Source organism: Ischnura elegans, chromosome 5 (assembly GCF_921293095.1).
Source record: "Ischnura elegans chromosome 5, ioIscEleg1.1, whole genome shotgun sequence".
In the NCBI taxonomy this organism is placed as follows: domain Eukaryota; kingdom Metazoa; phylum Arthropoda; class Insecta; order Odonata; family Coenagrionidae; genus Ischnura; species Ischnura elegans.
This window is the reverse complement of record NC_060250.1, coordinates 122,201-148,898: the sequence shown is the minus strand read 5'-3', so window position 1 is coordinate 148,898 and position 26,698 is coordinate 122,201. Positions and strand designations below refer to the sequence as shown.

The window sequence follows — 26,698 nt, the reverse complement described above, 5'->3', positions numbered from 1 at the left end:
TATTAATAAAATCAACCCAAATTATTTATTATGTTGATTCAATTCCATGATGTCACGCCTGAGACAAGTAATTATGGTAAAAATTATCATCCATTTCAGATAGATTCTAAATAAAACATTGAATACATATATCATCTGTTGAAAGGGAAGTAGTAAGCATATGTCATCTTTTTCCCTGATTATTAGCAGTCAAAATAACTTGCAATATAGCAGATGACCATATATATATGCCTCCCTAACATACTGTGTTTACATTGCTCAATTGTACATACATACATACATGGAATGACGTGCTGAAAAAACACACTATTTGTTTAATTTTTTGGCTTGAAAAAAGCAAATATTGTTAAAAATACAAGCATGCCACCCTCACATTGATAGGGAAGGAGAGGACCCATACAAGTGGGAAACTTGGAATTTATGGTAAAATATCGAGAACAAGAACGAAAGTCCCACCCCGATCGTATTCCCCATGTCACTGCCACCCAACGCAGACCAAAGGCCGACCTGAGAGACCATTGTATGTGTCCTGGAATCCTGGGTAATATTTCTCTGAACATACTGATGATTCTTGTAATACCAAATCAATAAAAAATAACACTTACTTATCCCATGCCGTCATGAAAGCAGGTTCAGGAAAAACCAGGGCTTATATTTTTGAAGTAGGCAACTGACATCTGATTACATACATTTACAGGGATAAGTTAATGTAAATTGTTTCATTGCAGGTAATTGAAGGCGTTGCATTATTTGAGAATTGCTAACCTTAATTATAGCAGGAGCTAAGTGAAAGCGTGGTTAATTAAGTGATTATGATCTCCATTTAAACCTGACTGAGTATTCTCCTATTAAAAATTACTCTGGTTAAGGAACCATCTTGTACCTGGCAAGACATTTTTTAATGAATACCTACAAATTTGTTTTTCCACAGAATTTTTTATTAAATCACCACCATGATGATGTTGTCGGGACACAAGTCACTCTCGGCTGAATCGCCGCCTGATGTAGGGCAGCCTAAAGATAAACTGATACGAGGGACGTAAACTGTTGCATCGGAGACAGATCTCTCTTGGGGGATAACTGGCATCAACAATAAGGGAATATAAACGCCGCAAATCCTCCAGTAAAGCCCCACTCTTGAAAAAAAAATAATATAAAAGAAAATCTTATAAAAAGAATTCTATAAAAAAAACAGAAATGAGGCAAAACGATGTATATGAATTGACTGTATAGAAACTTCCAGACCAGTAATTATTCACTTTATTAACTAAAAAATCCTGTACCAGAGCCCAGATGGCTAATGGCACCTTCTCTCCGCCTAATATGTATTAGGGCATTTTCTCATCTTCTTTGGCATCAGTTGGACTAAACACTCAACTGCAATTCACCTGGAATGAAAAGAAAATTTTGATCATCTATCAGTCCAAGAAGATTATCATGAGTGCGTGAAATATATTTGGCAATAAAAATTGTAATCAGTAACTAGAACCCATTATTATTTTATAAATTAATTGGTTACCATTACAAGTATATTGAAAATAACTATCCTGAGCATTTTAAAAATTTAACAATAGGTTTGTGGACCATAGCGAGTTTAGTTCATTTTAACAACAATTTAAGACTATTTACTATGTATCCGCAAAATGCATAATGCTTATAATTTAGAGTATTCAAACAAGAGTAGAAGAAAATATCAGATATCTGACATTCAACTTAAATGATTTTGATCAGCTAATAGTTCATGAATATCATCAGCCATGCGTAAAGTATTTAGATATACAGTAGAACCAGGAAAACGTGCTAACGAGGAAAGTAAAAAATAGCAGTCGAGGTAATTGCAATCTGTGGAAAAGTCGTCGTAATTACAATTACTATCGGTAGTTCTCGTAGGATCGCCTTCCTGAACTCTTTTCACCTTTAAAATAAAGAAAATGGGCGCTACATTGAAAAACAATACTATGTGAATAAAAATCACAATGTTTCATAGATTTCCCGAAGACAATTACATGAAAACGGCGTCTTTCTCCCGTGATTTATCCTATATGTATTTATAGAAAGAGGACAAGTAAGGCTAAGTCATTTCTTTTTTGTCACAGCATACTCGGAGAATATAACAACAAACCTGAGCATGTCAACGGGTTGTATTTAAACATCATAGAAATTGGACAAAATTATATTAACCTTAAATATATCGATATATCGAATAATAACACGCAAGATTATTAGAATATGACGTAATTACAAGAAGACTTTATATTATACAATTGAAATTTACTTTAAAAATTTGTGTAATGTCGTCTGCTTTCGTGCCGAGATCAAGTATTTTTAAGCTAAGCTTCACGTGCAGATCCAGAGCATTGTCTGCTCCCACAGCAGTAGTCAAATACGCACGTACCCCGTAGCACTGACATAGAGTTTATGAAGTACGTGCAGTACTGCTTTAGATAAAGTGGGAAATGGATAAGACTCATTTCTTCATCATGATAACTCGTGTAATAGCAACAGTTGCCCACTTGTTAAATTTGTGCATAGTGGGCACTCCAGAGGCAACAGAAGGTGAGGAGCTCGGGGTGGGGAAAATTGGGGCTTCTCATTGGCTGTAGTTTTGCATAGTCAGACATTCCTGATAAATTCATCACGTCATAGGAATTGAGAAATGCATTTGGATAAATCACGGTCGAAGATAGATATGTAGAATGAATGAAAGAATGTTAATGGCTAGTAATAATAAATTAAATCATGAATTCGGAGCTTTACGACCCTTAAGAAGATACTGGTGAACGATTTGCGGGTTGCATCACGGCTAGCAATTGAGCGTACTAACAAGAAAGCGCAATTTTTTCAAACGTACTAACCAAATACTTTTGCCTGTATTTTGTTCCGATGGTACCGGGACCGAGAGAAATCGTCGTACTAAGGAGAAAAACGTACTAACAAGGAACGTACTAACCAAGTTCCACTGTAAAAATTTGTAATCATATAGCAAATATAATCAGCTGCAATTTAAAAAAAAATCAATTGGTTACAGTCATTCACATACAACAATGACACACAACTTTGTTCTGAATATGCATAAACTTCTAATGTCGAAGGAGGACGTTAAATCAATTGTCGGGAGCACTCAGTTGAATTTGTAAGCAAGTTTGTAGAACGATCTTGTGTGAAACACAGTGTGGAAAAAAAGTAACTGATTTATTTTAAAAAGTGTCGTGTGTAAATAGATTTGTGTACAGTGAATGTAAAAAGTGTTCATAATAGGGTGGTTTCCTATTATTTTTTTACTGCCTCTATCGATAGATTATTACTCCTGGAGTACGTATTTCATGCTTCTGGATTTTTAAATGACGATATATATTTTTCGCAATAAAATGAAAAGTGAAAATTTTCAAGCGTGCAAAAACACGACGGCTAAGTATGAATGCTGGGAAAAGCCCATGCGGCGTCATTCTGGTTCCAGCTACCGCCGTGTAAAGCCACTATGGAGCAAGGCTATGAGCGCCGCTATGATGCATGCTGCTAGCAGGTAGCAGAGTACCCTGCTAGCTGGTAGCGCTTGGCTTAAATAAGGATTATAAATACCATATCAAACGAATGAAACATTCCGACCTTAGGCAGTTTTAAAAGGTGATTATTAAGAGATGTTTCCCTGAGCTCTGTGCCTCATGCATGCATTGGTAATCTCAGATGATGTAAAACTCCTATCCATTCGTATAGAAACTAGGTCCCTGTGACGTCACGTGGAGTGGCATCGCATGGGCGCCAATCTTACCTTTTTCAAATGGGGATAAAGTTGACCGTTGCCATTCGTCTGAACTGGGATTTCTCAAACCAAATAATTTGTATATCATGAATACACTAATAATGGGTAAGGAATTGCAATCAATGCCTTTCGTTTTCTTTAATGAAGGAAACTACCCTATTGGACATTCTCCATGAAGGAGTAGTGTCAATGATTGAATTTACGTGGTGTGGACATAAAAAGTTTTCAATCCTCCACCTCACTGATAAGCACCATCGAAGATACCGTTGGTAAGTACATGAATTTGAATTTTAGTTATTTTCAATTGTATTTGACAAAATATATTTTTCACTAATGATGTTTCATTAAGTTTTTTTATGTACTTTCATTCGTGTGGTTCCATGCAATATTTTTTGCACAATTCAGCATAATAAAATTTCTGTTTAACAAACCTATCATGGCAGTTCATAGAATTTTGTTATAAAGACATTTCACTGCATTCAAAGAGGGATAATACGTGAAAAATAAGAAAATTCACCACAAAATTCAGCTTCCAAAAAGGCAAAAAGTAGTCATACCACACACAGCCATATATTTTAAATGGCATACACTAAATTTGTTATTCATTCTCACCCATTGTTAAACCATAGAACTCTTTTGATAAACTTAAAACTTTGTTAAAATAATCGTGAAAATTATATACATAATTATTTTCACTGTTCAACATAGATTATGTCCTAGAGACATAGTTGGTCGATCTTAGATATATTTTTCATTCTTATTCCAAATCTGTGCTTATATTCTTTTTATGACGTCTATTTCCTTAGGACAGCTTAATGAATATTTTTCCATTTACAGAGGTAGTCATTTAATTCATTCATATCTCGTGATAGCATCATTGGCATAGCCAGGGGGGGTGTCCAGGGGATCCGGATCCCCCCAGAATATAAAAACAAAATTATTTTCCTTCATAAAAGAAAATGAAACATTGAAAAATCATGAATTTAAAAATTATTTCTTTAATAAATAAAGTTTTGTCGATTATTAAAATTAGTTGAAAAACCATTACTTTGTATCCTGTTTTTCAAACATTTTCCCCCATGGCTTCGGACCTCCCCCCCGAACAAAATTCCTCGCTACACCACTGGATAGCAAGTGAAAATGAAACTTTCCTGCCTGCACATGAACGTGTTTCATAACCACAGCCCATCTCACACGGTGCAAGAACGGCCGCATTGAGGTACGTTACACTCCCAATTATATCCTAGTGGGCTGAGATGACAGGGAGAAGAGACGGCACGAACAATCGGAATACACGGATAAACCAAACTTAGACTTTTAATTTTTTTTAATATTTGTAAGGGTGTCTTGATTGCTGTCTCGTGTCAGCTCGGTTCCGCTCTCGGGGTAATGGAAGAATCGCAGAGTCACGTTCGAGTGATGGGTCCAGTATCTGAAACTCATAACACGTTGCAACCTCTTGCGTGGGATCCATCCTCGTGCATGACTCTATATACTCATGCTATATATTGTAATGGTTCAAGCCCCATTACAATGCATTTCTACTCTGCGCATTTTCTTCCCTACCAGTTTACCCGCTCGTTCCACGACCTTTCCCAAAACCCAACCCCCAGACCATGGCCCGTGGAGGAAGGCGTGGATGAGTAAGAGGGGATGAATGTGTTTTCGCCGATTTTTGAATGGTTGTGTGTGAGTGTGTGTGTGGGAGGAGGGGAGCTCGGGTTTTCCCTGAGTGAGTGGCGTGTTACTCCTCCCTTTCTTCATTGTGCATTACCCCACCCCAACTTGAGGTATAATAAAAGGTGGTGCGCGTAAGAGAACCGAGAGAATTCTTAAGTGACTGTCGGGCGGAGCCTATGCCCAAAATCAGTGCGACGCACGGCAGGAGGAGACAAGGGGCCCAAATATTTTCAGAAAGATTGATCTGGAAGAAGAATCCCCCCCCGTCCGAAGGAGCAAAGGACCAGCTGAAGAGGACGCATTATCTCCGTTCCGGATGCAGCTTCCTCCAACAAGGGAGAAAGGAGTGCAGTAAATGGAACGAGAGAGTGTTGGATCCAACCTGGTCCAGACTCGGACTACGATAAAGTAAGATTGCAGCTATTCCCCCCCCCCCCCAAAGCCCCCTCGTGTCTCCTGCCAAGCCAAGTTAAGACAAACAGTCACGGAACGCACCCGTTACATTAGTGAAAGTGAAATTAGTCACCAAGTACAATTAATGTTCGCACCACAAATTTACATTCGACAGGATGGACTATCATTTACCTCCCCAGTCAAGAAATCATTGAATTTGTATCATATTTACGTGTTCACCACTGAATTTTACTTTGTTATCATCATTTTCTATATTGATTTTCATCTAGAAACCAAGTTATATTGTTTTTTTTTTATCATTGATGTTTCATGAGTGGCTTTCACCAATTCATATTTCATTAGCGTATAAGAGGGTTTCTTTTGTTTTTGTCATATGCAACCTTATTTGTGTGAATTATATTTTGTTTAATTGAAAGTGTTTGAGTAAGTGTTTTCTTCTGATTCCTCCACGGGTCACCCCATGGAAAATATCCTTCGTCCTTCCTTTCGCCCCGTCCGTTTTCCTTCCCGTAAATGCGAGTTGGACGAGTGCATCAGCGCCCGAACGTCACCCATCAGTTTGAATCGGGAACCCCCCACCCGCAATCATCTCCAAAGAAGGGGAATATTTTTTATTTATGTGAACTACGAGAAGTGAGTGGCAGTTTTGTCCCGTAGGTCCCATGCGGGAGGGATCTTCGCGGATTTGTATATTTTTTTTTATTTTTGTGCGACGTCTCCCCCCGGTTCTATTGTGGTATCCGGGCGAGTCGGGGGTGGGATGCCACAATATATTGATCATTAATTACACTGGGGAACAGCCATTTTGCAGTCTTAGACCTGTGACTTTTTCTGACTAACTTTTAGTCTCTGAAAGATTCTCCTGGTTCATTTTCGGAGTATTACTCTAAAGAATATCATACGACCATTATTGCAATTCCCTCTCCTGCATGTTCCATTCATCGTGAAATAAAAATGCTGGAAGATGGTCATGTAAAAGTTTTCAGGAAAAGCAAATTTATGAAAATAATATCTGCGAGACAAAAATGAAAATTAGTTCCAACACAAACAACTAAGATTAATTGAGGAAATTAATTATGCATTTTTAACATGATCACATGGTTTCGAAGAAAATATTTTGTGAGAACAAAAATTTTTCAGTTGTCATCATCTCCAAGGAAAGGAAACGGAATACATTTTCCGTATTCCATGAAAGATATAACGTAGTATCGCCAGAAATGGTTCATCAATTATATCACCTGTTAATAATTTTCACTATGCAAAACACCATTGATTTTAACCCTTTTACTGCAGCAGCCTATTTCAGGTGGGATGTACGAAGACTGCCAAGGCTATTTTCCGGAATTAGCAACATTTCAGGTTTAAAAATTTCTCAGCTACTTAATAATATTTAATACTTCTAGATTTTTTCCCAATTCCTAAGATATACTTATATCTTATAACCATAGATAGATTATGGGGGCTTACTTAAATTACAGCCGATAAAAAGGCCACAATCACAAAAAAAGTGAAAAAATTTCGCTCAACCAGCAAGGACTGATATATCAGCCCGTTGGCAGTAAAAGGGTTATATCAATTTTTCAAATTGTTATCTCGGAAATGTTTAAATGTTTGTTCAGAAATACCCCCCCCCACCACCTTACCATCTTCCCCCTACCCCCCCACCTTATCAAACATCTATTTACGCTAGGTCTTTTTGTATCACCCCTTGCAAAATATGGAATCAATAGGGTAGTTACCTTCATCAAAGAAAATGAAATGCATTGACTGCGATTCCTTACCCACCATTAGTGTATTCATACTATACAAATTATTTGGTTTTAGAATTCTCAGTTTAGACGAATGGCAACGGTCAATTTTAACCTCATTTGAAAAAGGCCAGATTGGTGCCCATGCGATGCCACCCCACGTGACATCACATGGACCTAGTTTCTATACGAGTAGATAGGAGTTATACATCGTCTGAGGTTACCAATGCATGCATGAGGCACAGAGCTCAGGGAAACGTCTCTTAATAATGACCTATCAAAATTACTTAAGGTCGGAAAGTTTCCTTCGTTTGATAGGGTATTAATAATCCTTATTTAAGCCAAGCGCTACCTGCTAGCAGGGTACTCTGCGACCTGCTAGCAGCCTGCATTGCAGCGGCGCACATACCCTCACCCCAAGGTCACCTCACACGGCGAAAGCGGGAACCAGAATGATATCACACAGAGTTCCAGAGAGCATTTATTACTATTATTATTCCCTCACCCAACGAACAGCGTTCAGTGCATCTTTGCATGGTGGTTGAGCGTGCTCTTCTGCGAGAAGCGCTTGTGGCACACGCCAAACGCAAAGGGCCTCTCCCCCGTCTGCACCCACAAGAGAGTGTGCAGGCGCCACAGGATCTCGTCTGGGTTCGATACCCGTGATTCTGTTTCCCACCCATGGGTGGCGGCGATGGCAAGGATCCTAGTACGGTTGTACCCAATTTTCCTCGTAGTGGTCGAAAGAGTCGGCCATTCAGACCCCAATGTGAGTAAGAGAAGGAGCTCGTGTCCCTCCCACCTGGTGAGCTTCGGGGAGTCCTTGTTGTTTGCCAGGAGCGTAAGCAGCTCCAGAACCTCCTGGTCTGCGGGTGTGGGCAGCATTCCGGGCGCGGTGGCCGGGAGAAGCTGTCGAAAGTCTTGTTCCAGGGAGAGGGCCTGGGGAGCTGGCTGCGATGCCGGAGGCTGTGACTCAAGGTATTGCGATGGTTCTTGTGTGGAAGGCAGCAATGGTTTTGTAATGATAGGAGAAACATCGGCGTAAAAATTTAAATGTCACGCTGAGCGAACAGAAACTACATGACAGAAATAATGAATTCTTAAGGCCGTTTTACACGGGGCATGGAATTGTGCAGATTAGAGCTGCATTAATTTCTAAAGTGGCGTGGAATTGCACGAATGCATGAACGAAATTAGATCAGGGGCTATTCTGCCATCTCGCATCCACGCATTCTCACATGTGTTCCAGCAATTCACCGCTTTACACAACACAATTTTGATCGCGCCTTTGGACGTACGTCAGATTGCACAATTCCATGTACCCTGTAAAACGACCTTTAAAATAGTAAAAGAAGAGATTTGTTAATATTGTCAAGCCTATGATTTTTCCAAAGCCCTTGAAAGAGTTCTGATGCCCTGAAATATTATAATCCCCTGGAAAGCATCAACAATCTCAATTACAACATTAACATATTATCCCTCAAGCCGTCCCAATAGGCGCATGGCCGAGGGTGAAATCAATTTTTTCAGGCTGTGTAACTGATTAAATTTGTATATGAGAGCGTATGGGTTGGAGAATTGCCAAATTCGACCCAGAAATATGAATATGAAATATCAAATCAAGTCATCGCACAAATTCAATAGAGTTGAATAGTTTTTGCAGATTGCTGTGTGGAGCAAAAGCAGACTTTTTTCAGGTCTTACTTCATTAAATTCACAGAGTATTCTGAAAAGACAAAAAGGCCCACATGATTCCACGATATCACAGCTTCACAGGTAAGCAGACACCCTCGGGGAACTTCAGAGAATCTCTCACGAATTGGATGAGAGAAAATTTAGAATTCCTTACACCTCCAATTCGAAGCATTTTCCATGAGAGGAGACTTTCAGTTCATGACTTTACCTGTGCGGTTTGATGGCACTATGGCTCTTTGCGTGCTGGGTCAGGTCACTCGCCTTGACGTACCGTCATCCGCAATCCCCATACGCAAAGGGGAGCTCCCCCGAGTGGAGAAATTTTACAACATTCCAAGTTATAACCACGATGGATAAGAATTTTAAAACACCCAAAATTACTTATATACTTTTAAATAATATTATATTTATGTATATAAAAGGACAAGGAATACAGGCGGTCCCCAACTTTCGCACACAATGCGTTCCCGAAAATGTGTACGAAAGTCGAACCATTGACTTTCATACTAATTAGGGGTTACGTTCCAAAAGAACGTAATATACGTACTAAAACCTTTTTTTCACGGATTTTATTTCAATTCACTAAATTTTAATAATACGTCAATAAAACTCCTCAAATCATCTAATTTCTTTCGAAAATACGCAGAAAATGTAAATAAAAGTTAAAAAAAAAAAACAAGAAATGCGTTGACTATCGAGTGAAACATCCTCTTGGCGTTTAAGTTGACATTCCACTTATTACGTCCACTATAAATAAAAAGACATATCAAGAAGCATAACAAAATGTAATTGTTGAACCCGCGCTCTGGATACCTTTTAATTTTTACACCAAAATTCGACATTCGGCAGGTGACATTCCTGATCGCGTATATTTCGCATGTTATTCAAAAAAGACAAACGAAATTCGGTTGATATTTCGTGCAATATCGTTGCTGAAGGTGAATTAAACAGCACTCAAACGAAAAAATTCAATTAGAAAGAAGATCTTACTAGTTTTATTGAAAGCTATTTTATGATGTCTAGTCAACTTTTTTGAAAAATATCTTCAATGAAGGCCTTCTTCTTCTCTTGATGAAGGAGCCTATAGCAGGTAGTCCCTCTCTCAAATAAGTCACCTAGATTAGACTCAACTACCAACAATTCCCTTCATTGTATACGTTCGTATTGTTCGCATATACTGCCATTTGAAACAATTGAATGTTGGGATGCGCACTGAACATCGCGGGAATTCAAAATAATTACATACCCACATACGAAAGTCCAAATTTATCGTACGGAAGCCAAGTAAAAGGTGTCAATTTTGAACGTACGAAAGTGTGAATTGTACGAAAGTCGAGGACCGCCTGTACATTAGTTAGCACATGTTGAATTTAAAATTTAAATTTATTCCATGCAAGCTAAGACACCGTTTAGACCTCATAAGCAGATGTTGAAGCCACCTGGAATTCTATTCTTTGTGTTTTTGAAACTTACATTTCGATTCTGTTGGTTTGCCTGACATTCTACGTTTCCATGCAGTCATAAAAAATATATTAAGCTACTGCCCTAATGATTAAGAAAAACACAAATTTAGGCCAGAAAATGGGCGTTGAACTGGAAAAATTATAGGTGAAACGAATTTGCAAAATCAGAAAATACCTACACACACAACCAAAGCACCTGTAAGTCTAAGAAATTTCACAACACTTTCTCTTCTCACTGCGGCTATTAAACGCTGGCCTGCTCAAAATCACTGGCCCCTAGTCCTGGATCTGACTAGGCTGCTTGCTGGCAATATCACCATGCATCGTCTAGTTAGAAGCAGCTGCTGAACAGTGATTTCGTCTTATAGCGCACTTGGTTGTGCCTCCAAAGTGGGCTGGAGTTCGTCTTCAGCCACAGCTGACGTAAGCGACGAATTAGAGCGTGTGGTGTTTCTATCCTTTTACCTCACGCAAAACAGACATGCGAGTATTCTACCTACACTGCAGGATGTGTGCAATATTTAACACTCATTAAAATCGAAGTGCAGAGACATTCTGTTTTTTTTGTTATTTTTGTGAAAGCAGGACTTTCACGCTTTTGAAGAATAATACAGTGATAGAGCTCTTTACATCGTAATGGAGGGGACCAAAATTTGGTCTATTTGATGCATGGAGGTTCACTATAGAGAGATTTTAGTGATAGGCACCATTTTTACATATCCCTCAGAAATTAAGGCACTAGTGTCTTTTAAACCATCATACAGGTATATATGTGTTTAAACAAACATGCATTTACTATTTAATAATTGCAGAAAGCGAGTGCTATCGCATGATTTTTACCATGATCAGAGAGAAAACGATGTGATCTCTCTTAAGTCAACAGTCACTTAAAATGATTAGGATAGTTGAACATCTTTTTTCTCATTTACTGTTAGATATGCTCTCGTATGGAACAAACCGGCACAACTAATGGTTAATGTGAAAATTACAACATATTAAGGGTGTATGTATAAAAAAAGGTGAAATGTTTAATGCTTAAAATGTCATTTAATGTACGAAATTGCAGCTGCATTAATGGTCTCTAGCTGCCTCGCTACAATTTGCAGAGGTAGTTAGGCCATATTGGGTGTTTCTCCTTGGTGCGATAAGTGGAGGTTTTACGATATAAAGAGGTTAACTACATAGAGGTTTGCCAATAAATTTACCTGTAAATCTGACAGGAGCGTAGGCGTGGTATGAAGTATGGAGGTTTATGATATAAAGAGGTTCACAACATAGAGGTTTTACTGTATTAATATTAAGTAAATTATAAAGGCATAAACCATAAATCAAAATAATTACAACATCAGAATATTGTGACAATGAAAACAAATGATTCATTTTCCATTGTTGTACGTATAGTGCCTTAGTATATGCACACATTCACTACAAACTAATGTGGTATCTGATAAAATTAAGATTATTTTTAACGTGAATAGATAATCAAGTTAAAGTTATTAACGCATGCAAAATCTGATTTCATAATTCTCAATATTCTTGTTGCTACAGAGATTCAAAGTTTGCGAAAACTACTAAATTCATTAGCACTGTAAGAATGCTCTGAGACTTTAATGAAGATTTCTCGGCGCGGAGTTGAGAATCCACAAAATTGAAATGGAACATAAATCAAATCAACTACCTCGTTCGCTAGTAATCTAGAGCTTGGATAATAAAATGCACTGAGAAAAAGATACATACTAAGTGATACATAGGTTTTCCTAAAAACGGGACGAATAGTTTACTGGCACCACGTAAACGTTTTGTTTATTGGACTCTGACGTCATGCTTATTTGTTCCAAAAACGCGTAGGCAACCCAACATATTCACAATCTGCAGTCTGACGTTAAAACGGCAATATTTTTGCCAAATTTGCATTTAAGCCCCAGCATAGACCAATTTTCTAACCACTTCCTCAGTGTGTCATCATTGGATTCTGTGCCGTGACGTCACACACAAGCGCTCATGATGACATTGTGTTTTCAGGCAGCTGATGAAGAGTTATTTCGAAAGACTCATACCTCCGTCATAAAAAACGTCATTCATCCACAAAATTTCCATTGAATACATAGAGTTCTTTCTCTAGTACTTGAACAAAATCATGCATGTTCCCCATTGCAGATTCTCCCGGTCGTTGGACCCCCTGTTCCATGAAGAATGCACTCAACATGAACTCCTACGCTCCAGTCGTCTGCCAGACCACACTCCATTGAGTGGTCACCAGGGTTTGGGAGTTTTTATTTCCTCTCAATACATTCACCTCCTCAAGGAGGAACTCCGAGAGGAAATCTGAGATCCTCCTCCGAGAGGGGAGAATAGGAGAAGGGAGAAAGACGAAAAACTCGCACGCGTTTCTGAAGCCAGAATACTCCCTCCCGATCGAGGAAGAGGACATTTTGTCGTGGAGGAAGAGCTATTTTGAGGATTATTTCAGGTAACCAAATGTTCTCCTCTTGTTAGAGCTATGCTGTGAGGACTCTGAGAGGAAATGAAAAGTGGGTCCCAACCGCCATTAGGGTCCCTCGGCGTGAGAGGTCCGATCCTTTCCTATTGTCCGCGTGGGGATTACCTCGGCCCATTCCGGCTCTCAGTGTCCCACTCAACGAAGGTGCTCATGGTCACTTATTTGTTTATGAGTTAAAATAACTAAAAACGCTCATGTTGCATTTATTGAAAATCAATGCGAGGAATTACATTCTGTTTGTTCTGCTGATTGGTTCCAAATTTTAAACGGAATTCTAGCGTTCATATTAACGGAGTTGATCATCACCTAGAACAATTTTTGGAGACGCTAAGGTTAGATGTTTAATTGTTATTTTTATAACTTACTGGCAAGTTTATAGGAGCGATATTGTAATGGTTTACATCTAAAAATATACGTTACTCTGTTAGCTACATTCTAAGTGTACATTTGCAGTGAAATTCGATAGAATATCCGATTTAACTTCTAAGAAAAAAGCCCTCGTAATGTAATAAAATATGATTCTCTCAGTTCTTTGTCGTGAGCCAAAATTACAGCGACTATTTTTTATAACCTCTTGCCAACCTTTGAATGCAAAGATATTACAAACGATTTTCGCTATAAATACTGATTATTGCATATCCTAAAAAATCGTAAATTTAACCCATTTCTTCCCAACGTTGCGTGAACGCAACGCAAACTTTGCGATTTTTTCTCTCCGTATTTGTTATTGATAAGTAGTTAATGTTTTTAGTATAGGTAGTTCAATGCTTTCTTAAATGCTATGAATTTTTTCACGGAAGAAATTTTGTAACTTTTGTTCTTACAATGGCCTTTTCATTTATATGTAAGTTGTTATTTTAGGTTATCTTCAAAGTTTACATATTATGTTAAATCTGAGACACTCGATGATTATAACTCTCTGCAAATACAATGATGCATTTGTATTCTAGGCCATTGCAACAGATTGGGTGAATTTGACTATGTGGTTCTCAAATTATTTAACAATAAAGCAAGTGTTGCGTTAACGCAACGTTGGGAGGACCCCGGTAATCTAGGGAAACGGCGCGCCGCGGCGGTAGTCGTGTAGAGCGTTTCTTTTTGGACTGAAAAATGAAAAGCTTATCAAGAATATGTTACCTTTTTATGGCGAAACTTTAGTTTCAGGCAATTGTACAGTATTTTAGTCCTAAATATACATCTATATAAGTGTTGAAGGGTCTTTACTAGGATGTTTGGCAGGTGGTGAGTTTTTACCGAGTTGTGACTGTTTGATATTTTTGACTTCACGTATCGAGCAAGATTAAATCAGCGTTTACTTGTGCTATAGTGGAAATTTACTGTGACCTAAACAAAGGATGCATAAAAACTTTGCTATACAGTTCTCCAGAAAAATGTCCAGATTTCTGTAGGCGTCTGCAATTCCAAGACATACTGGCATTCTAAGTTAAGAACGATCTGTTTACCACAGTTGACAAGTATGTTAAAAGCAAGTGAGTATGTGAGGGTTAGCAAATAGATCGTAAAGTCGTATTTACGTGGTGTTGTTGACTAGGATTCAAAGGGAAGGTAGTGGGAGGGTAAAATGCATAGTTAGGCTGGGCGGGGATATCCCGGCACCAATGGGTCTCCGTGCACAGCGGGGGTTGGCGAATGAGCAAAATGAATGGAGAGATAAGAGGGATCACATTATCGCATTATTTTCTGAGAAATTCATGCCCACTGGCTGCTGACGATAATGAGCTGGTAAGGCTCCAAATGAGGGTGCAGGTTATTTCGAAAGAAATTTTTTGAGAACTATGAGTGACTATGAATGCATTGGGATACCAAGAAAAATATTTCTTGGTATTTTGACTCAGGTAAAGGGCTTTCTGGGTATTACGGTATATAGAAACAGATGTTCCGTTCCATCTGCTTTTACTGTATCTGTGGTTGTCTGTTGAACAATCGTTCCCTCCAAAGAACCTGAACTCACATTTGCAGCCTAAGTTGTTCACTATCGCCAGTGATCATAGTGCGTGAAATTCTCAGAAAAGATTCCAAAAGCGTGGTATTTCTTCCGTTCTGATGTTTAGTGGTTATAACACCTTAGCATAAAATATTACTGGAGTAAGGACGTGTTCCTAATGTGCGTCAAACGATGTTCCGGAAGCGTTTTGTTGAACCTAAAATGTTCTTACGCCTGACTGGTAACAAAAGTTTGGACCAGGGGGATAAGTTTTCTAAGATACGTCCATACTTTGCGAGCTCAACCAAATATTTCTACGGTTTGATCCAATTTCTCATAAATTATCTTTTGACGAGAAGATGATGCCATATTTTGGCGAAAGTGAAGGAGCAATTACTCATTATTAGCAGTCACATGTTTAGTGATTACCAAAAGTGCTATATTCATTTACATACTGATTGGTCCTCTAAAATTCATGAACAATACCAAGTTTAATCTATATTTTGGGTTAATTATATATTTGGGTTACAATAAAAGCAAATTATTTGCAAAAATAAAAGAGTTCCGAAAGAAAAGCAAAACGGCTCATATTTTATTCATGCACACAAACATTCTTGAATAAATTTTAATACAATGCAAAGAAAGAAAATGTTGTTTTACATCGAAAAAACTGACATATTATGTTTTTTTCACTTTCCGATAATCTTAACGTACAGAGAGCGAAAGAAGAAAGTGTAAGGAAGAGAAAAGAGAAAAGTACAGGTCATAAGTGGTTCTGATTTTTAGTAGTTTTTAGTGTTAGTCATCGGAGAATTTTGCAGTTGTTCACAGCCCTGCGTGTCTATGCCAAAAATTTCTCCAAAAACTATCCCGCATGGCCCAAAAACTGCGCGGAATAATTTATAAGTGCTCTCCAAAAATGTTTCAAATATAGTTAAAGTTACTAGTCATTTTATATTCAAAGTTTTGCCATTTCTATCACTTCTACAGTTAACTCTTTCGCTGCTGTTCAATCTCCGGAAACCTTCTCCTCACATGCGGCGAATATGTTAAAATGCGTTTCGTGGGCCCATGGAGCAGGTACTTCCAGGATGGGTGTGGTGCACACTCCGAAGGGTCGCTAATCCACGGCCCTATCCTGGACGAGCTCAACCACGCAGGACTGTCTCTTCGACCCTACCAGCGGGGGGCCTACCTCCGGAAAAGTGACCACTCTGACTGCGATTTCAAATTCAATCACTCAATCTGATCATCAAAAAATAATTGTTTTCATCGCACTCCCGCCAATCAAGCACGTCTTTGAACCGTGTTTCTACGATGAAAAATAACGATTTTGTTAACTCTTCTAGAGACGTGGCTGCGGACAACCGGAAAAATGGCCATTTTAGCAAAGTTAACAAAATCGTTATTTTTCATCGATGAAACACGGTTCAAAGACGTACTTGATTGCATGATTATCGGGAGTGTGATGAAAACAATCATTCTTTCATGATCGGATTGAGTGATTGATTTTCAACTTGCAGTCGGAGAGGTCACTTTTCGGGACGTAGGCTGCCTGCTCGTAGGGTCGAGGAGACGGTCCTGCGTGGGTGAGCTGGTCGCGGATTAGCGACCCTTCGAAGTGCTTCGGCGAAAGAACTGACCGCATGTCTCCACTCTGTCCAGAGCTCTGCCACATGCGCCATAAATACTTTTTTTGTATTGCTCTAGCTCTTTTGGGAGGAAACTCTTTTCGGAGGAAAACCTTTTCATTCACCTCTTGACATATGCTGGAGGAGAAAATAGCTCTGAGAGTTTTTTTTATTTCCTCTGAACAGAGTTCTCCTCCCAAGAGTTTCGGAGGTAAGGAGTTGGGAGGAATACCTCCTGAGTTTCCTCCAAGGAGGACTCCCAAACCCTGGTGGTCACCTGCAGGGGCATCGCCAAGGAACTCCTGTCTTCACTCCACTGCCGCTGTTTGGTTGAAGCAACAACTTCTCAACCTGCAACCATGACAACCTAAAAAACAATAAGGAAATTCTTATTTTAGAGAAACTGGGCCAAAAACATCCCCACCAGCCAAAAATGCTTATTTTCTGATTGTACGTCTTTAAGAGATATCGTAAATATAGTACAGTGTGTCCTCGTTTAACGCCATCCAGTTTAAAGTTGTTTCACGATAATGTTGTCCAAAAATTGAAACCCTTCATCATTTAACGTCGTTGCTGCTTCGCGATAATGTTGTTCAAATTACGCGCGACGAAAAAAAATTGAATGGCAAATAGGACGCAAGCGCATCTGATGTATAGTAAATATTACTATATTAATGCGATTGATAATTTTCGTTCAACAGAAAAGGTTGGCGTGGGTAGCACATGTTAAATATGCATCTGAGCGAATAATTATCTATTATCTGAACATTTATCTGATTCCAACCGAAAAAAATGTCCACGAAGACGAGTGGCTATCCTGGAGGTTCTTCAGATGTGAAGAAAAAACGGCGACATTAGAACAAAAACTTGATATTATTAAATGAATTGAAGAAGGTGCAACTGCTGGAGATATCGGGCAAGTTTTAGGTTTTCAGCTTGAGTTTTTACAATTAAAATTTCTTCTGTTACTGAAAATATCAATGTTACGCCATTAAAATACTTTCTCAATTTAGTTAGTATATTTCTTTTAATAATGCCTTATTCCCAACCTTTTATCGTTCCACTGTGCATGAATTGTTATCATGCTGAAATTAATAATGCTTCTCGCGATTTCCACCGGGTTAACATTTTGAGTGCCGGCTGCTAAATTTTAAGCCCTACTGAAAAATCCAGCCATTTTTTACTATATTCGTACATTTTTTAAAACATTAGCATCAAAAATATATTTATATCGATGTGCAATTCAATAAAAGTGGACTTTTCTCTTCTTAATGAATGAGTTGAATAACATTTATTGCTAATTTTTAAATATACAATTTAACAATGAAAACCTACTGTTTTTGAAAAATAAAAACTTTGCAACAATGTACTGCCATAACATGCATAATAATTCTTTTAATATGCTCAATTTGAACTATTTAAAGCATGGAAATCATAGAAAAGCATTGTTCCAAGCAGAGCATTATAAATCCTGGATGACAAAAAGGGTCAATCAACGAACGGTCCATTGGCCAAAAGAATTTTCATACCAAGTGGCCTAAGATGAGGATGTCGGAAGCTACAGAGGACTTTTCATCCTCAGGACATAAAGTGAACTCTTTTTCCATAGAGCAGTTGATTTTTGAAAAAAAAAAGAACCCCTATGCAGTAAACTGGAAAAGTACCTCGGGCGAAATATTACGGCTTCACGAATACAAAGCCAATTAAATGGAAAGACGTAATATTACGTCCATGGCAATCCTCAGAAGGATTAGCAGGACGTAATATTATGTCCATGGCACGCAAAGTGTCAAAGAATCCATAGCATCATGAAAAGTGACTCACCCTTCACCCTCCTGCTTGCCACCGTATATTTTTGAAATTGCCAAATTGTTTTGTAATATTCATGTTTAATTCCATCTTATCATTCACCAACCAACCAATCATTACATCTTTCATTAGCTTTAGATATTTTGGGGGAAGTTATGTGTTGATTTGTGTGGAGTAATTTGGTTCAATGAGAATAAATGGTTACTTGTTATTGGTTACACTTAAATGTACAAAAGACGAGGTCATTCTGATTACTGAACTGTGCCTTTTCGACTTGTTCGACGCTCGGATTCAAATCTGGTCGTCGTTAACGTACCGGGATCGTATGATCCAATGCCCTTAGGTGAGTTCCCTTCTTGCTCGATCGACTGATGAGCTGGCTTCAGGGGTTCAATTTGGCCTTAGTGGTGCCCTTTTTGGAATCTATTTTGAAATCTAGGGTCCAAAATCCTTATGGGAACGGCGAGGAGATAATCCCGTCAGGGCATCAATGCACTAAGAAGGTGAGTGTGATGGGAATTTCTGGCAGAAATTGTGTCACGCGATATGTTTGCAGAACCATGAGTGTTACGTCACTATATATAAGAACAGAATGCACAAAAAATTTTGACATACCTTACCTTTGTACATATTTATTGATATTACATTACTATTACCTATTTACCATTAATTTTGATTTATTAAATAAAAATAATTTTTGCTAAGGTTTTCAATGTCAGTTTTTTTATTACAACTGTAAATTGATTTAGATATGTGAACCATTTGTTGGTGATGGTCATGGCGGACACATCGAAAATGGACGCGCTTGCGTGTGGCTCCTGCAATATACCCCTCGCTACGCGAGATAAGTACATCATTTGCGAATGCTGTAATTGTACATACCACCACAAATGTACGAACATGAACGAAATCGCACTGAAAGCATTATCGGAGTGCCGTGATATATATTGGAAATGTTTAAAGTGCCGGTCCCTCGGGGCTAACATTGCCAATATGGCTGCCGACATCGAAGTTTTAAAAGCTGAACTTGCACAATTAAAAAATAATTTCGTAGTCGCTCCGAAGAAAAAAGTCTCGTTTTCGGAAGTGACTGGAGTGAATTGCGATCAAAGTGCTAGCAGACTCTGTGACGGAAATAATCCAAAACCATCGAAATCGATGACGATAACGAACGGTGAAGTGATCCAAAAATGTGAAAATTCGACGATTGAACTGTCGCCGCTGCCACCTAAGAAAACTCCGGGGCAACGGACGTCGCACGAATCTCAACTTAACAAACAACGGAATCAGCAAGAGGACCAGCAACCTGCGGACGATGAAGAATTTAAGGTCGTTACCGCAAAGAAGAAACACGCTGGGCAGAAGAAGAAATCAGCCCAAATCATAGGAACTGGTAAATCTGACGTAAATGGTGCTACGCTCGGCCTCCGAGCGGCAAAAAGAACCATGTTCGTCTACATAGGGCGCCTAGACAAAGAGACGCCCAAGGAGGAAGTAGCAGGGCATATTAAAGATAAGTTTTCTGTGAAATGCATTTCATGTGATGCTATTGAAAACACTAAAAGCGCCAACGGCTCATTTAAAGTTTGCATCGATCAAAATGACTTTAAAAAATTGAGGGATCGATCCCTCTGGCCTGAGGGTGTAATTGTTAACAAATTTATATGGCCAAAAAATACTGCTAACGTTGATCTCGTCAATGGAGCATTTGCTCCAAAAAGAAACAGTGAGAGTGTCTCCTGACTAGCTACGTTTTCAGTGCTGCACATTAATATACAATGCATTAGAAATAAAATAGCTGAGATTGAACTTCTAGCTGAACACCATATAGACATAGTCTGTATTTGCGAGCACTGGCTAAAGACTGATGAGATTCAGCAAACTATACTTCAGGATTATTATTTAGTTAATTACTTCTGTAGATCGAATCTGAAAAATGGTGGAGTAGCTATCTATTCCAGGCACAATTTAATGAGTGAAGCTATCAGAATCCCATGTCATGACCTATGTGTGGAACAAGTCTTCGAGTATGCTATCTGCAAAGTGTCTGTCGGTACTGATACTATTATCTGCATTTCAGTGTATCGTTCACCCTCTGGTGATTTCCAATTATTTCTTGGGAAATTTGATAGCCTCCTCAGATGGGTAATGGATACATATCAGGATGTCAGTATCATTGTAGCTGGTGATTTTAATTGTAACTTTCTATGTGAGACCCCTGATAAAACTGATTTTATAAACCTGTTACAAACTTTATCATTAATTCCATTGATTAATGATACACCCACACGAGTATCTCATGCATCAGCATCATTGATCGATAACATATTTACTAATATCAACATCTCCATTGTTAAATCAACTGTCATTGATAGCGATATATCAGACCATTTTCCTGTGTATGGTGAAGTTTCCATGGACAAACCCATACCATATAGCGCCAACGTGATAGAGCAGCATTTAAAGGTACTCCACATTAACATTCAATGTGTACGCAACAAGACCCTTGATCTAGAAGTTTTTGTGAGTGACCATAAACCAGACGTTCTCTGCCTTAACGAACACTGGCTTTCGGCCGACGAAGTGAACACTTTCCATCTGCCCGGCTACGTTGTAGCAGATTTTTTTAGTCGATCTATGCTAAGAAATGGTGGCGTCTTAATCCTCGTATCTCGGAATTTAAGATACATCCCTGTGAAAGTCCCCTATGATAGGCTGAACGAAGAACAAGTGTTTGAATCTTGCATGACTAAAATTGAACTTGACAAGAGAGAAATCTATTTAGTGACCGTCTATCGCTCTCCTTCCAGCAGTTTCAATATTTTTCTCGACAAACTATCCGAACTTCTTGAACTAATTCATAATGACGTTGAGAATCCTTTTCTAATCGTTACTGGGGACTTCAATTGCAATGTTCTTCAAGATTCTAGAGAAAAATGGGAATTGTTAGATATTCTTTCTTCTTTCAATCTGAATATCACAAATGATGAACCGACAAGAGTTAGTCATACTTCCGCGACCCTCATTGATTACATCTGTACGAATTCTGACCCGATGACTGTTGAAACTAAAGTTGTTGTGTCTCATATATCAGATCATTTCCCATTACTTTGCAAAATTGAAGTTAGTTCTTCAAAAATGAGTTCAACCTCATATAAGAGACTCTTCTCTGAAGAAAATATTATCACTTTCTGTGAATTGCTAAATTCTCATGATTGGTCTAGCATTTATCACATGTCCTCTTTTGATGACAGCTTCAATCTCTTTTACTCATCATACCTAGAGTACTTCGACTATTGCTTTCCCATCTTGCCAATAAAAAGTAGAAGTTATTCAAGGACAAGCTACAAAAAACCTTGGGTCTCGCAAGAAATTCGTAACTTATCAAGGTACATGAAAGACATGGCTCTGTACTTCAATGGTAAAACGGACCCCACTGATAGACGCGAGTATACTGTCTTGAAAAAGAATTATAGGTATATCCTTCAGAATGCCAAGAAGACATACAATAACCAAAGAATTAACAATGCAGCAAATAAAACTAAAGAAATTTGGAAAATTGTTAAAGAATCGAAACATAGCAAGAGTAATAGGTCAGACTTTAAACTCTTGAACTCCCAGGACAATACCATTTTGGATGATAATTTTCAAATGGCCTCTGCCCTCAATGATTTTTTTCTGTCACATCAACTACCCAAATTAAATCAACATACTAAATATTCCCGAACAGTAACACCTTGTAATTCCTTATTTCTTCAGCCTTGTTCTGATTCAGAATTAAGGAATGTTATCCGGAAACTAAGCAATAAGTTTACTTCTGGCCTTGATGAGATTCCAATGGTTGTAATAAAGCGTTCTTTCCATGCAATCATGTCCCCATTATTATTCTTGATCAATGAATCTTTACGGTTAGGCATTTTTCCAGGTCCACTCAAAGTAGCAAAGATCATCCCTCTATACAAAGGTAAGGGCAGTTGACAGAGGATGAATTCATATCGTCCAATCTCTCTACTGAATCAGTTCAGTAAGATTTTTGAGGTAGTATTTTATTCACGTCTCATAGCTTATTTGGAATCTCAAAAATTATTATCCACCGCCCAACATGGCTTTAGGAAATCAAGGTCTACTACTACTGCCACTTACCAGGTTGTGAATAAAATATTAGATGATCTGGATAACAGACTAGAATCACTTATTCTCTCCTTTGACTTTTCTAAAGCGTTTGACTGTGTCAATCACGGTCTATTACTGCAAAAACTTGAAATGTTTGGAATTAGAGGTGCAGGCTACAAGTGGATTGAGTCTTACCTGAGTGATAGGCGACAAAGTGTTGTCCTTAGAAGGGATGGAACCAATTTTATGTCCCCTGAGAAAAAAATTGTCATGGGCGTTCCCCAGGGCTCAGTTCTGGGACCAGTTCTGTTCCTTTTATTTATAAATGACCTCCCAGATATGTTGAAATATGTACCAGGTGTACTTCCAGTATTGTACGCTGATGACACCAATGTTTTAGTGTCTGCCACATCAATGGAAAGCCTGACCTTAAAATCTAATGATGCAGCACGTGTCTTACAAGAGTGGTGTAATCAAAATTCTCTCCTCCTCAATGTGGAGAAATCTAATTTAATTTACTTTTGCAACAAGAATAAACAGCAATCACAGATCTCTGTTAATACTGATGGTAAACCTATTCCACAAAACCTCAGTTCCTCCTTCCTGGGTGTAACTCTTGATAATCAAATATCTTGGGAGGAACATATTCAGAAGCTTCGCAGTAAATTGAGTTCTGTCTGTTTTTTGATCCTGTCTATCCGAAAAACTGTAGATATTGATGTACTATTATCAATTTATTATGGTGAATTCTACTCACATGTAATGTTTAGTATACTCTTCTGGGGCCCTAGACCCAATTCCAAAATAATCTTCAAAATTCAAAAGAGGATACTCCGTATTATCGGCAAGGTGCCTGTTTATGCTCCATGTCGCCCTCTTTTTAAGAAATTCAACATTTTACCTCTCCCCTGTGTATATATGTATGCTGTAATTGTCTGTGCAAAAAAGAATCTTTCGAATTATGCAACAAATAGTGATTACCACTGTCATTATACAAGGAGTTCTACAAGCCTCCATCAAACATTTACAAGAACCAAGAACTCAAGTTATGCACCTTGGCACATGGGCCTACTGCTATTTAACAAACTCCCACCAGAAGTGAAGGGAGTCAAAAACATATATCTCTTCAAATCAAAGCTTCATGAGTTTCTTTTGAAAAATTTATTTTATTCTGTGGATGATTTTCTTCATCCATAACACCTTGCTTTTTTACATGATGTATGGTAATACCTGTAGTTTTTTGTATCTATGTATTTTTGTACCATAATTGACGTGTCCTATATTTGTAAGAACAAATCGCCGGACAAATAAATTATTATTATTATTATTATTATTATTTCCTTGAATATTCTTTTTCTCAAATTAACCTCATGATCTAAAATTTCGTTGCTGTCAAAATCAAAAACATGGCCATTGCTTATGCTATGGCTAGCAAGAGCACACAATGGGTGCTTTCCATTCATTGACACACGTCAACACAAGTCGACTTGCATCGCGGTTTCCGTGTTCCATTCTATGTGTGTCGCCGACTGTTGTGACACAAGTCAACAAACGATAACGCGCAGGAATTAGAGAGTTATAAACAGTTACCGCGAGTCGACACTAGTCGGCTCATGAGTCGCATGAATGGAAAGCACCCAGTGTTATACCACCTTTTGCTGATGACTTGTGAAACTAACTTTTAAAGGCTGTAAAATCGTACATCCGAGTCTTTTTGTTGCATTTTTTTAATCTCAATGTTTCATGTTTTCTAGTTTTCACTAAAATATTTAATTCTGTCGTTCTGTTTTTATGACCTAATCTATTTCACATGCTTAGTAAAAAGACTATGATTCTCAAGATTAGTATTGTTTACCCTATCTACTTCTACAATCTACTTCACGTGATATGGTATAAACGTTTAAACGAGTTTACTGTGAAAATGTTAGGGTCTCTTAATTCCACCAGCAATATTCTACACTTTTTCAGCGGTGGATGGGAGTGGAGACCATAAGTTGCACTAATGACCATGCTTTTATTTTCGGATGATGTCACGGTCTCCGCCGCGACTCCTGCGCATGCCTGCAAGCCGTAGGAAAATTTTAGCTATGCGGTCTCAATGCGCTCCGACCACCTCAGAAGAACAGGTTCTGGCATTCCACTCCCCCTTCTACTCTTCCCCTACCTCCCCTCGTCACCTCCCCTCCCCTCCCGGGAGTCCTCCCTTCCTGGCGACGTGCGCGAACGACCGTCGCTCTTGCACTGCTCAGACTTGCGAGTAATAGGTCCTCTCAGCAAAGCTGCAGTTCCGCCCTGCTCAGATTTCGGGTTTTTTTTGTAGTGCAGAGAGCTGCTACTCTCTGGTTGGCGTTAGTCGCCATGTGGCTGTGAGGTGGATTCTCTCTTCCTCTCCCAAAAAGCTGAGGGTGCATGCAGCCATTCCTTAATTTTTTTTGTGATGACAGGAGTCATAATTTTATTTTATTTTCACCTCATCTTACAAAGTGTGGTAAGATGAAGAGATGAAGTTGCTGGAGAGTGTGACCTATGTGAATGTGTGTTAAGTCTAGAAACTTCCCCATTGGAGGCTTGTTTGTAAATGGAGGAAATTCATCATTACTCCCAGAATTTTAATGAACTTGTATTAAAGTCTTGTAGAAATACAACTTGTATCTGTTACATTTCATCTCGTCGTAAAAGGTTGTGACGTACCTACCTTGGTGGTGCATCCAATGCATGCACCTGGCGCCCTATTTGTCTATCTCTCAACCAAGGTTTAAGGTTTTGGGGAACCAACCCCATCTCTACCAGCATCGGTACGTTCACTGAGTCTAAGCTACGCCCGGGCGACAGACAAGTAAAGTTTTAGTAAATTTAAAAAATTCCTGAATTTTTCCCATAAGAAAAGCATTGGAAACGTTCAAAAAATCATAAAAAATACTAAATATCAATTCGTCGCAATGTCAACCGTACCAAAAAATTGACCAAAAAATCTTGTTTGTGTCTATTGAATATCATGTTCCTCAGACGTTGAAAAGTACAAAATAAAAGAGAAAAAGTTTTAGTCTCATGAGGCTCCCATGTTAATTCAAGTCAATATATCTTGAAAACTAATCGACTTTTTCAAGTTTTCAGATTTTTCCTCCCAATGAATTTTTATTTTTACTTTTACGTCCAATAAGCCAAATACCCACACCTATTACAGTTTGGGCTGCGACTTTTGATGAATCAGTCAGTCATTTATTTTAACATGTATTAAACGAGGTAAGAAGAAAAAAAAATAAATATACATGAGATATAGTACTGAAGTTCTCATATGTTGTCTTGTGCACGCCTGTAGCATTAATTAATTTGGTCAGAATAGCAAATATGCATTTTAAAAGCATATTCAACATTTCAGCGATATTTACGAGATCACTCAAAGGTTATTTGTGCTGTCTTTCTTTGAAAACATGGGGGTATCCAGCTAGCAGCAGCTAGACCCCCCTAGAAGTGAAAATAATTTGAATTCAAAACGAAATTTTTGAATAAATTTTCTTTTGAAGAAAAATGATTTAAGTTTAAGACAGGGATCTTAAAAAAAAGATCATTATTTATCCAAACAAATAATAATAAGAACTAATAAATTTTCTTACAATTTTGGTCTCATTGACCTTTTCTGTGCTAAAATGTTACAACTTAAAAGACCATGGCTCGTCTCCCCCCTCACCCCCCTAGTTTAGATCCTGGGTATGCTGTTGCTTGAAAACTTATATATTTTATCATAATAGGGTAGTTTCCTTCATCAAAGAAAACGAAATACACCCATGTCTCGTATAGTGCCAGGGATGCGTTCCTTGGGGTCTTTGCCCGATACAAATTTCTGCCATATGAGAGCGTTTTAACATTGGGAAGATAGGGATACGTTCCTGCAGGCCCGGACTGGCCCGCCGGCCCATCGCCCCTGGGCCGGTGCGCCCTT

At 38.4% G+C, this 26,698-nt stretch overlaps 1 protein-coding gene across 7 annotated transcripts in view; it reads right to left on the bottom strand.

Moving 5' to 3' along the window:
• Positions 1-1,245: 1,245 nt before the first annotated feature.
• Positions 1,246-26,698, bottom strand: part of LOC124158409 (gastrula zinc finger protein xLCGF3.1-like) — a 123,010-nt gene continuing 97,557 nt past the window's right edge. For 6 of the 7 annotated variants that reach the window (XM_046533487.1, XM_046533485.1, XM_046533486.1 and 3 more), the window contains 2 exons: positions 8,108-8,594; positions 1,246-1,388 (listed from right to left, as the gene is read on the bottom strand). In XM_046533487.1, coding sequence (XP_046389443.1) covers positions 8,122-8,594 — 473 coding nt within the window. In that variant the 3' untranslated portion in view covers positions 1,246-1,388; positions 8,108-8,121. The remainder of the gene's footprint in view (positions 1,389-8,107; positions 8,595-26,698) is intronic. The other variant, XM_046533491.1, reaches the window with a different exon arrangement.